Below are 13432 nucleotides of genomic sequence, written 5' to 3' on the forward strand. Positions count from 1 at the left end.
GGAGGGGCCATGAGGCACTGACTGTAGGGGCGCGTAATGGCGTCGCTTGGAGAGGGAGGTTGTAAAATGAACGAATTGGGGACCTACTCTTATTTAATTGACGCAATGCACATTCAACTATTGGAAACACGGCCTTATCTAAAACACATACTAATGAGATAACTGAAGTCCTATGGTGGCCTATGTGTTGCTTGTGGCCTAACTAGGGGGTGCAACCTTTAACCTTTAATGATGTTGAATTTATTTACAAGAGTGTGGGTTCTCAAAACCGCAACAATATATACATACTAGCGTGACTCGGCGCGCTCTACGGGGCTCGGCACACGTCGTTTCAGAGGGGTAGGCATCTTTGACCATTTCGGTGTCTTTTGGGTCTTCATGGTGTTTTGGGTCTTCAGGGCCATTTGGGTCTTCAGGGTCTTTTGGATCCTCTGGGCCCTTAAGGGTGTTTTGGGCCTTTGAGGTGTTTTGGGTCTTCAGGGTATTTTGGGTCTTTGGTGTCTTCAGAGGCTTTTGGGTCTTAAGGGTCTTCGGTGTCTTTTGGGTCTTCAGTGGCTTTTGGGTCTTAAGGGTCTTTTGGTTCTTCTTGGTCTTTAAGGGTCTTTGGGTCTTCGGGTTCTTTTGGGTCTTTTTGGTCTTTTGGGGTTTTTTGGTCTTCTGGGGGTTTTGGGTCTTCGGGGTGTTTTGGGTCTTTAGGGTGTTTTGGGTGTTCTGGGTGTTTTGGGTCTTCGGGGTGTTTTGGTTCTTCGGGGTGTTTTGGGGTCTTCGGGGTGTTTTGGGTCTTCGGGGTGTTTTGGGTCTTCGGGGTGTTTTGGGTCTTCGGGGTGTTTTGGGTCTTCAGGGTGTTTTGGGTCTTCTGGGTGTTTTTGGTCTTCTGGGTGTTTTGGGTCTTCTGGGTGTTTGGGGTCTTCGGGGTGTTTTGGGTCTTCTGGGTGTTTTGGGTCTTCGGGGTGTTTTGGTTCTTCAGGGTGTTTTGGGTCTTCGGGGTGTTTTGGGTCTTCGGGGTGTTTTGGGTCTTTGGGGTGTTTTGGGTCTTCGGGGTGTTTTGGGTCTCTGGGGTCTTTTGGGTCCTCGTTAGTCAGGGTCTTTTTGAGCCTCAGGGCCTTGAAGGGTATTTTGGGTCTTTGGGTCTTTGGGGGTCTTCAGGGTATTTTGGGTCTTCTGGGGTCTTGGTGGTCTGAAGGGTCTTGGGGGAATTAAAGGGTCGTCAAAAGTCTGAGGGGTCTCAGCAGTCTTAACCACGGAGGTATATAATATTATTTTATACCTCCGTGGTTTATTATTATATACCTCCGTGGTCTTAACGCAATTAAGAGGGTGGTGATTTAGTTGAAGAAGAAGAAGACGTTTTCGTCGCAGAAAAACATACATGGCGACATGCATAACCATATACGTTTGCTCTATTATAATAGGACTAGCGGGGTCACCCGTGGGAATCCCACGGGCATGGATGTGTGCGACATTTCGACATATTGACTTAGATGCTGCACCTGCACATTCAGTTTCACAAAATGGTTACTGGCAATTGATCACATCCACAAATGATGTAATTATAATAGGATATATATATATATATATAAAGCTAACCTAAGAAACACATTCGTGAATTACTTGTATTCATCAGCGCTAATTATTTTGTTACTTTGACTTGATTAATCGAGAACGAGATCGCAATATGGCCAAATTAAATATACGACGTAAAAACCTGGCCGTAAGTCCAAGGTAAGCGGTGTATGTATTGCGGTGCGTCTGCTCCGAAGGCTGGAAATTCGCCTTTCCCATCTAATTTTAAAAATAAATTTGTGTTGATTATAAAATTTCGCCATGTTCTTTAGAAAGCTAAGCTAAGAAGCACATTTGTGACGGACCTGTTTTCATCAATGCTAATTATTTTGTTACTTTGACTTCATTAATAGACTCTAAGGTAAGCGGTGTATTGGGGGTATGTCTGCTCTGTAAGGCTGGCAGTTCAAATCACGGAGGTATATAATAAACTGGAGAGCCAATGACGGCTGTCGGCTGAAGCTAGCGGAAGTTGCTTGGCGGCCATATTGGGAAGCCGATTGTGTCTGCGCTCGAGAGATGAATACGATCCAGTCATCAAAGCTTTCGCACTCACTCTTCAATTTTATTCTGCTAAAGGATACGACTATGTTCGAGAGACATTCGACTTGGCACTGCCAAGTCCATCCACAATCCGGAAATGGTACAGCGCAATTGATGGTTCACCTGGTTTTAGTGCAGTTGTATTCCAAGCACTAGAGAGCCGGTTTAAAGCAGAGAAGGAGACTGGCAAGAGAACACTGTGTAGCCTGATGTTAGACGAGATGGCCATCATGAAGGCAATTGACTTTTTAGGGGACAAGGTATTGGGGTACGTCGACATCGGAAACGGAGTCCAAGATGACAGTGCTCCCCAGGCCAGCAACGCACTGGTTTTCATGCTGGTTGCACTGAATGACAGTTGGAAAGTGCCTGTAGCATACTTTATGATAAATGGATTGTCGGGGAAGGAACAGGCGAATTTGGTGACACAATGTCTACTAAAATTGCATGATATCGGTGCAGAGGTGGTTTCCTTAACTTGCGATGGACCGTCCGCTCATTTGACAATGTTACGTGAGCTAGGTGCCGACATCACGCCGCAGAATGTGAAACCAACATTTCCCCACCCAGCAAATCCCGAAAAGAAAATTTGTGTTGTACTCGATGCATGTCACATGCTTAAACTTGCAAGAAACTGTCTTGGATCCATGAAAATGATGGAGGATGGCAACAAAAAAGTCATCGCGTGGAAATACATCCAGGCACTCTTTGATCTGCAGAAGAGGGAAGGCTTGCGTCTGGGAAATAAGCTCTCCCGGAAACACATCGAGTGGAAGAGCAATGTCATGAAGGTGGACACAGCTGCTCAGACATTGAGCACTAGTGTGGCAGATGCAATTCGGTTTTGCAGGGACACTTTGCAACTATCAGAATTTCAGGGCAGTGAGGCTACCTGCCAATACATTGAAACATTGGACAAACTGTTTGACATTCTAAATTCTCGCAATCCATTGGCACGAAACTACAAGGCACCACTCATGACATCACGAGAAGGACTTTTCCTGCCATTCCTGGATACTGCCTACAGTTACTTGTCCAACATCAAAAACATGAATGGTCAAGTTATGACCAATACGCGTTTGAAAACCCCCTTCATTGGTTTCATGATCTGCATAGAGAGTGTCAAAATTTTGTATTTCACATATGTCAAACCTGCCTCATCTCCCCTGCGATACCTGCTCACGTACAAAATGAGCCAAGACCACATTGAACTTTTCTTTGGAGCGGGCCGCATTGCATGTGGAAGTGGGAATAACCCAACGGCCCGGCAGTTTGTTGCCGCATATAAGCGCCTCTTGATGCGACATGACATCAAGTCTGCAAGTGGGAACTGTTCTGCACAGGACTCAACCAGAATCCTGAATGCGGCTTCCTTCAAGTGCGTTGCAAAGCAGGCTGTGCCTGACGAGAGTCACGACATGTTGGTGGCCAGACGATACGACCTGGAGTTGAGATCGCCGGCAAAAGAGGACCACGACTATGCGGATATTCCAAATTTTGAGCAACTTTCCATCTTTACAGAGTCATGTGTTGGCTATATTGCCGGCTATGTGGTGAGGATGGTGAGGAAGACTCTGAAGTGTAGCCAATGTCTTTCTGCATTGACCAGTAACAACGAAGAATGGCAAACCACACCAATGTACAGCCTGATTGTTACCAAGAACAGGGGTGGCCTCATAGTTCCCTCGCACAGTGTTGTTCGTGTCTGTGAGGCGACTGAACGCTGTGTCAAGAGGCTCCTGGCTGTAAGCAATGGCAAAATGCCTCGTGAAAGTGGGATAAGAGCGGCAATTTCCACTTCTGTCCTTTCTGAGGTCGGTCGGTCTACATTTGCTTCCTTGGATCGGCACATGTCAACCATGTGTTTGCTTTAATACATTCTGTATCACAATCATACAGCAAGATACGTTTCCATCATGTTGTGAGAACACTCGATGATGACATGAAGGAAGAGCGCATCAGGAAAAAATATTGCAAACTGGTCCTGTTTGCTCACCAGTGAGGCAACACCAGAGCAAGCTGAAATATAAGAGCGACCTCATCTCTACATGGTGTGGGTGTGTTTTGTGGGTTAACTGTGAATTGTGTGGGTTAACTACATGACAGCGTTTCATGTCATTTATGTGACTGACTCACTGTTGATGTGTTGCTGACCCATGTCAGTGTAGAATAAACTCTGGTTATCATTATATCTGCGTGGTTTCTAACATCTCGGTAATAGAAACATACACATCTTAGTTACAATATAATGACTGAATTAAGTAACATCATATAACATGACAACAAATCACATCTTTATATTGAGGAATATTATAGAACAAGCCAAAGAATGGCAAACGACGATGTACCTCAATTTTATAGATTTCTAGAAAGCTTTCGACTCCTTGCCCAGAGAAAGTCTGGGTCATAATGAAGAAATACAGCATACCTGGAAAATTAGTGAACCTTGTAAAAGCCCTTTACCAAGACTTTCAATGTGCGGTCGTCGACCAAGGTGAAACAACAGAATGGTTCAAGGTGAAGACAGGAGTTAAACAGGGGTGTAACATGTCAGGATTCTTATTCCTACTAGTGGGTGATTGGGTCATGAGAAGAACGATAAAGAACACCGAGCGGTAATTTTGGGCACTTTTTTTTCAAACAAGCTCTAAACCATTGGATTCCCCAGGAAAAATGCGTCTAGAACCAACTTCAAACTTAATGAACACCATTTCCTTAAAGAACGGGATTCTGAGCCCGAATATCAGTTCAAATATTAGTATTCTATATTAATTAAATAGTCGGCGGTCCTAAAATTCGCTCCAGCTGCATCATCAGTGCGCCACGCCTTTGCTTTGACAGGCTTACGATCGGCTTCCCAATATGGCCGCCAGACTATTTCCGGTGGCTTCACGGCGGCTAATGCTGCGAGGTGGCCAATTGGCTCTCCATATTATATACCTCCGTGGTTCAAATTGCCATTCCAGTTTTTGATAAATTTGTGTTGACTTTCCCTTCCAGCTCCAACTGATAATTTTAAATAAATATAAATTTGTGCAGAGTTCCTTTTTATTTATACGTGTTGGGTTCTGACTTCTGTTCTGATTTACAGTCTATATTCAGTCAGAGCACAAAACATATTTGGCCGACCTCCCCCATCATCCACCCCAGAGCTGTAGATAGAGAGAGTTTGGCCAACTAAACAAGAGGCGCCATGTTGTTACCCAAGGTCAAGTCCACGCGCGCGTGCGTTCAAGCGAGCATGCAACTTACTGCTATTAGGGACGGGTTTGTTTTTATGTTCCTGAGTTTCATACATTGTTTAGTCAGTTGCGCATGAGTGGAAGTTGGGATGGATGAGTGGAAGGAGGGATGGATGAGTGGAAGGAAGGATGGATGAGTGGAAGGAAGGATGGATGAGTGGAAGGAAGGATGGATGAGTGGAAGGAAGGATGGATGGATGAGTGGAAGGAAGGAGGGATGGATGATGAGTGGAAGGAAGGATGGATGAGTGGAAGGAAGGATGGATGAGTGGATGGATGGATGAGTGGAAGGAAGGATGGATGGATGAGTGGAAGGATGGATGGATGAGTGGAAGGAGGGATGGATGAGTGGAAGGAGGGATAGATGAGTGGAAGGAAGGATGGATGAGTGGAGGATGGATGAGTGGAAGGATGGATGGATGAGTGGAAGGAAGGGTGGATGGAAGGAGGGATGGATGAGTGGAAGGAAGGATGGATGAGTGGAAGGAAGGATGGATGAGTGGAAGGAGGGATGGATGAGTGGAAGGAAGGATGGATGAGTGGAAGGAAGGATGGATGGATGATGAGTGGAAGGAAGGATGGATGAGTGGAAGGAAGGATGGATGAGTGGAAGTTGGGATGGATGAGTGGAACTTTGGATGGATGAGTGAAAGTAAGGATGGATGAGTGGAAGATCCATCAGTCATCCATCCTTCCTTCCACTCATCCATCCTTCCTTCCACTCATCATCCACCCATCCTTCCTTTCACTCATCCATCTTTCCTTCCACTCATCCATCCTTCTGCTCATCCATCCCTCCTTCCACTCATCCATCCCTCCTTCCAACAGCAATCATCCATCCTTCCTTCTACTCATCCATCCCTCCTTCCACTCCTCCATCCCTCCTTCCAATCATCCATCCTTCCTTTCTTCCACTCATCCATCCCAAATTTCACTCATCCATCCTTCCTTCCACTCATCCATCCCAACTTACACTCATCCTCCATTCTTCCTTCCACTCATCCATCCCTCCTTCCACTCAACCATCCCCACTTCCACTCATCCATCCCAACTTCCACTCACCCATCCCTCCTTCCCCTCAATCATCTGCCCTTCCATTTATCCATCCTTCCTTCCACTCCTCCATCCCTCCTTCCCCTCATCCATCCCAACTTCCACTAAGCGAATGCATGCAATGCAATGCGCGTCCTGCTAGTTACGGAGGTTGGGTAACAACATGGCGCCTGTGAATCACATGACAGCGCTTAACCAATCACAGGGCAGACCAGTTGAAACCGGGTTGACCGAACTCTCTCTCTACGGCTCTGATCCACCCCATCCCCCCCACAATCCCCGAACTACCATCACCCTCACCAATCCACACCCACCATTTCCCCCCTTCCCTCACTCCCAGAGAAAGCAGGCATGGTCAAAGATGCCGAGGCCTCTGCAGCGACGTGTGGTGAGGCGTGTGAAGTGCACCCATCCACGCTGGTATTAACAATAAAAAGATAGTGTGTGTCTGTGTGTAGTGTCACTTCAAAAGTGTCTGGTGTGTGTGTGTGTGTGTGTGTGTGTGTGTGTGTGTGTGTGTGTGTGTGTGTGTGTGTGTGTGTGTGTGTGTGTGTGTGTGTGTGTATTATGATGAATAAAAGTGAAAAATCGAGTGTGTGTTGATGTGTACATAAAAGTGTGTCATGAAGAAACAGACTCACGTTTTATTGTCTTCACACTTTTCTTCGGTAATTTTAAATAACAGATTTGCATTGGTGTCGCTGTCTGAACCTTTAATATCGAGCGGACTAAAATTCTGTGGTAACAAGTAATTGCCCTCATGCACTTCCCAAGTGTAGGAACTCTTTGAGAACTTCGGTGGTTCATCATTCACATCTTCAACGTGAATGTTGATTGTTGTATTGCCCGTTCTGGGATGTTCACCCATGTCAATAGCTTGCAAAATCATTGTGTATTCCTTTTTCGTCTCGTAATCCAATTTACTGCCAAGCTATGGGACACAAAAAAAAGAGACAACCAAACCGAGATATTAATGGACAAACGTTTTGTGTTACAGTATATTTATTGTAAAGTACTAGGGCATGCCCGTACTATATATATGCCCGTACTATATATCTATCTAAAATTATATCCCCCCCCTCTATTTACATGAAATGGTTTGGTCCATTCGCAACGCCAAAGCGAACGGCGAACGGCTTGCGAGTACAGTGACAATCCCCCCCCTCTATTTACATGAAATGGTTTCGTCCATTCGCAACGACCACAGAACCCCCCCCCTCTATTTACATGGAATGGTTTGGTCCATTCGCAACGCCGGCACACGCGATCGTTCGCTGCTCTCTGATTGGTTGAATCGTTTTTTGGACATAGCTCGGTAAGTAATTGTCCGATTAATATGAAACCTTGAAAAGGCACATCCTCGGGTCCCCAGCAATATACCTGGCAAGTTAAAAGTATATCGGACCCGTGGTTGTCGAGAAACAGCGGTCACAGACAAACAAACGTACAGACAGAGATTACTGGAATTATAGATAGATGTCGTTCTCATGAAGCTTATAAAAGTTATGTTAAAAACTGCATTTCTAAATTTCGATTACTTCTGGCAACATATGTTCGTCTGATGGTGGCAGGGATTTGGAATGCTGCCCGAGCACCAGAAATAACTCACGTACACTTTGCAATATACTTCAACATTTACCAGTTAATGCTAGCAGATGGAACAGTCAGCTTAACGTAAATCCAAAGATTGGCGCATTTTGTAAATGCAACACCCTGCCTTCTTCTTCTTCTTCTCTCATTCTTCTTCTCTGCACTTCAATCCCAACCGTTATGGTTCAGCCAATCGGATCCGCCTTCTCCATTCTCATCTGTCCTCTGCATCTTCCTCTCTCTATCCTACGCTCTTCAAATATCTTTCCACCACCTCGATCCACCTTAATCTGTTTTCCGCTTGATCTTCCCCCCCGAATTGGCTCAGTACCATGCTTTCTTAATTGGTTCTTCATCAGTTTTCTTCATCATGTGTTCAAACCACGGAAACGTAGTCTCTCTAATCCTTTCTGTGATACTCAGAACTCCAGCTCTCTTGCTTGCGTATCTCTTCATTCCTCAACCGCTCTCTTTGTGATACTCTGAGAATCCACCGAACGATTCTCATCTCTGTCCTCTCCAGCTAAAAATCCCTTTTTCTGCAGTCATTGCACGGATTGACAGGAAATTTTCACCACAGGTGCGCCTGGGCATGAATATTTTTTTTAAGGATGATTATGACGTCGCAGGTCACGTGGTGCGGCCGCCATCTTGGAAAAACCCAAAAGTTTTACATCGCTATATCTCCAAAAGCGCTGCCTAGAAAAGATTGAGACATATCTCATTGTAAAGAACTATCCATAGAGAATAAGCCTTGTGAATGATGATGTCATATGTGCCTCCATTATAACGTCATAATTCGACAAGTACAAAACTTCATCCGATCAGGATGAAATTTTTTGAGCATCATCTAGGGATAACTTGATGGATAAAAATAATAATAATGTGAAAGCGGGGTTGTTGTAAAGCGTGTGTGTGTGTGTGTGTGTGTGTGTGTGTGGGGGGGGGGTGGGTGGGAGTGTGTGTGGGGGGGGTGGGTGGGAGTGTGTGTGGGGGGGGGGGGGTGGGTGGGTGGGTGTGTGTGTGTGTGGGGCGGTGGGTGGGTGTGGGTGGGTGTGTGTGTGTGTGTGTGGGGGGGGGGGGTAGGCGGGATGTGTGTGTGTTAGTGGGGGGTGGGGGGGGGGGGGTAGGGGGATGTGTGTGTGTGTGTGTGTGTGTGTGTGTGTGTGTGTGTGTGTGTGTATGTATCAGGGTTGTATCCAAGGGGGTTGTGTCAAAGCATGTCCAATGAAAGTGGGGTTGTATCAAAAGCGAGGTTGTATCAAAGCGGGGTTGTATCAAAAGCGAGGTTGTATGAAAGCGGGAAGGTGGAGGATCATCACTGCCAGCAGTTGTAAAGTGGCAGTTCTAGTTATTATTATTATTATTACTATTATTATTCTTTCTGCCAAATTTTGTGGAAGCTGTAGCGTCGACACTGTTGCTCCAATTAAATTGAAACTTTCCTGGAATGTTGGGGCCAATGGGAATTGATGCCATCTTTATTCTAAATTTTGATTTTGCAATCACAATGGCAACCATCTGATTTTTGCGAAAACTTTTTTAAAATCTTCTTCTCCGAAACCGCAAATGCTTTCGATTCGATTCTTGACAGGTTATGATCAACTACTCATGGTGCAAAAAAGTTGTATAAGATGATGTCATCGCTGAAGCAGTTTGGCAGATAGTTGAAGTTCAAAAAAATTCTCCAATTAACACAAAACATTTTTTGTGGTATCTACGCATCAATAAGAACTTGAATGTTTTTTTTTTTTGATTGGTCACATTGTCTAGCAATGAAAAATAAAACCAAATTGATGAAAATTGATAATATCATAGGTCACGTGACAAGGCGGTTACATTGGATTTCATGAAAACCTTTAAAATGCATCTCTGCCTTCATTTTTCGATTGATTGAGTTGAAACTTGGACCACTTATAGTATTCCACTTGACTTGATGTATATCCTCTGGATGGTGTCATCGGTCACGTGACAAGGGGGTCATATTGGATTTATGAAAACCTTTGAAACACATCTCTCCTTCATTTTTTGATTGATTGAATCTTGGACCACTTGTAGTATATGCCACTTGAATTTATGTATATCTTAAGGATGACCTCATAGGTCACGTTACATGGTGGCCATATTGGATTTCATGAAAAACCTCTAAAATGCATTTCATTTTTCGATCGATTCAGTCAAAACTTTGCATAATTGGGTCTGGGCTGCCATTGTCAATGACGTCGTCACGCACTTGTCCAAGTCGCACTTAATAATAATAATAATTAATATTATTATTATTTTTATTATTATTAGACAGCTCAAAGGTATGTGTGCTACCTCTGCAGCATCTTGTTGAATAAGTCTCCCCACCCTCCAATCCCACCACAAGACTTGAGATGTCTCTCATTAATATCAATAAAATCTCATGCAGTTATTATAACTAAAATATTCCACCGCAGCTACCTGTGTGTGTGAGGTTATAAAATTCCAAGATACATGCCAGTAGCCCTAACACATTAGGGCTCTTCCTGGTCTAAAAACGCTACTTTAGTACATCTATGAGGCTTTCATAGCAGGCATCTAAAAGTACTTGAGGCTAAATAAAACAATAAAAAGTTATCATCACAATCATTATCACGATACTGCTATGAATTTAATGATAATGGCATTGAGAATACACACCTGAATCCTGGTAACTCCATTTTCTCCATTTGGTCGAACAGTTAGAATAGCGTTTGATGGGTCAAAGGAGAAACGAAATTGAAATTGATTGTTTGGTGGCTCAGAATCCCCATCAACTGCAGATACATTGAGCAGGTAGGCACCTGTTGAAGCATAAATTCAAGGAGCAAAGTAAGAATGGAGATATGAGACATTATTGTTCAAATACAATTGGCAGGAATCTAGATCTAATCCATACAGCTCGAAGACGGAAATAGGTGGGGGAGACACATCGGAAAGTTCATTCATCAATGATTATTTCTAACCAGAAAACACTTCCTCCAGTCTTGAGGTGTCCAACCTGCTGCCCACAAGGGTTTTGTGGAAAACATGTTTTAAACTGATTTTTTTTTTAATGATTGGTTAAATTATTCATTTTTCAGGAATATCCGTCGGATTTTGTTTTGTGAAGAGAAAAAGCTTCATAAAACCCCTTTTTGGAAAATTATTTTCACCTCATTAACCACGATAAAAGTAAACACATTATAAGCGCCTCCACAAAAAGTTTCCCTTCACTGATATGCATACAAAAGAATGTTCAGTAAATAGGTCAATTTCCGAATTAAGAACTCAACTTGCAAAGAGAGTAATCGATCCCTTTGACTAGTGCAGCATTTTGCATCGCGCATTGTTTTACTGAATTAGAAATGATGTCGACTGGAAAGCACCGAAAGGTTCCGAGGAAGGAAGAGTATTTCAAGAGAAGTGGACAGATAAATACTTTTTCACCTTGAGGAATGATCTTTTGATGTACTCGGATTTCATTTGTAAGAAAAACTTGACAGTGAACAAAGAATGCAACGTCATGCACCACTGGAAGTCATTGCATGGGGCTTTTGAAAATTGTATGGGTGAAGCAAGGAAAACCAGTGCACTAATTTCTCCATGAATTCAGAAGGCAGCAGTGATGTCTCTACGCAACAATCCGCAGCAAGAAAAAGGACTTTAAAGGACCCCAAAAGGAAAAAGGACCCCAAGCTTTAAAGTTGCAAAAATCATTGCCACTCTAAAATGGTGCTAACCCTAAGATGGGGGGTTGGTCAAGGAATGTTTCTTGGAATGTGTAAACACCCTCCATCCAATTGATTGGCAAAACTTTGAAAATATCAGCCATATCCGGCAAACAGTGGCTCATAGGATCACGAGCATGGCAGCAGACATCAGAAAGCAACTCGAGATGAAAGGAGAAGGTTTGCATGTTTTTTTCTGTTGATCTTGATGAGAGCACAGACACGTCACATGTAGTCAGATACAGCCCAGATAGTTTTGTTTGCCTGTGGTAAAGATGATGAGGAACGTTTTGGTTTCCTGTCAATGAAAAACATCACAACTTGACAGGATATTTCAAAATAAATGATTCAAGCAATGGATAGCTTGAAGTTGCCATGGAATTAACTGAGTGGGATCATGACTGATGAAGCATGCCATCAATGACTGGTGTACGGTTGGGAACAGGAACCCTAATCGCTAGACATGCTTCTGAGCAACCTGGATACCCGGGGGGGGGGGGGGGAGGCGAGGGGGGGGGGGTGGTGATGATATCATTCAGTACCACTATCTTCACAAAGAGTGTTCTGCCCGAAACATCTTGGTTTAAATTATATCATGGACGACATTGTGAAGGATGCGAACTACATCAGACCCTTCTTTTTTTTTTTTGTATACAAGATCGAGGCTCGTGAAAGAGCTAACATAAATCACACAAAAAGTCAAACCGACACATAAAACACAAAATAAGGGGAGCAGTAGACAAGATGGGGAGAGAGATACAAGTATCGAGATCGAGGCTCGATCGAGGTTGTGATCGAGGTTTTGTATACATTTGATCGAGGTTTTGTATACAAGATCGAGGCTCGTGAAAGAGCTAACATTAATCACACAAAAAGTCAAACCGACACATAAAACACAAAATAAGGGGAGCAGTAGACAAGATGGGGAGAGAGAGAGGGGGAAGGACACAAACACAACATTTGAGAGCAGGGACATCGCGAGAACTGTGGGAGGGAGAGGACTTGGTGGGAGGTGGGAGAGGTATAAAAGATATGGACACTGCAAGGACTTCCAGGAAGGAAGTTGCTATTTCAAAAAAAGTGTATCTGGGGTGAATTAGCAGGGGTAGAAAAGATCAATGTTTTGGAAGGGGGAAGATAAGAGATGGTGGTGAACAGCTGTTTTAAAGACCTGGAGGGAGGAGTGGGACATGCCTTGAATCATAGGCAATTCAATACGTCCCTGAGGAAATGGAAAGTGAATACTCAGACATCTGTTTATTCAATCAGATCAGATGGCTGAGCTGAGGCAGAGTTATGCAATGAGTCTTTTTTCTTCAGAAATGCCATTGCGGAGTTCCTGCTGAGCAAGATCCATGACACTCATCTCACAAATCCTGAATTTGTGTCAGATATTGCTGATCTGAACCACCTTCAGAGGCCATTTTTCCCCGCAGAGCAGGGTGTGGCCTTTTTCGGGCACCGTGGTCCCATTTTTGAAGCAATGTTTTATGGCCGGATGCCCTTCCTGCCGCCAACCCTGTTAGTCGCCTCTTGCGACACACAGGGAATTTCCAGTGAACTGGTACTCAATTTGCCGACCTCGGAAGGATGACAGGCTGAGTCAACCCCCCAGGCGTTAATTCAGTGATTGACCGGGATTCAAACCCAGGATCCTAGGATCCCGAGCCGGCACCCCAACCGCTAAGCCAACACCAGGCTCTCAGATATTGCCTATCTGATGGACAT

At 44.1% G+C, this 13432-nt stretch overlaps 1 protein-coding gene across 2 annotated transcripts in view; it reads right to left on the reverse strand.

Annotated features, from left to right (window-relative positions):
* LOC137437246 (cadherin-related family member 2) overlaps window positions 1-13432 on the reverse strand; it is a 158688-nt gene that overhangs the window by 64239 nt on the left and 81017 nt on the right. For both annotated transcript variants that reach the window (XM_078766757.1, XM_078766756.1), the window contains exons 19-20: window positions 10656-10798; window positions 7043-7332 (exon numbers count right to left, since the gene is read on the reverse strand). In XM_078766757.1, the coding sequence (XP_078622883.1) occupies window positions 7043-7332; window positions 10656-10798 (433 nt within the window). The remainder of the gene's footprint in view (window positions 1-7042; window positions 7333-10655; window positions 10799-13432) is intronic.

This window comes from Myxine glutinosa, chromosome 12 (assembly GCF_964187855.1).
Source record: "Myxine glutinosa chromosome 12, kmMyxGlut1.1, whole genome shotgun sequence".
Taxonomy (NCBI): Eukaryota; Metazoa; Chordata; class Myxini; order Myxiniformes; family Myxinidae; genus Myxine; species Myxine glutinosa.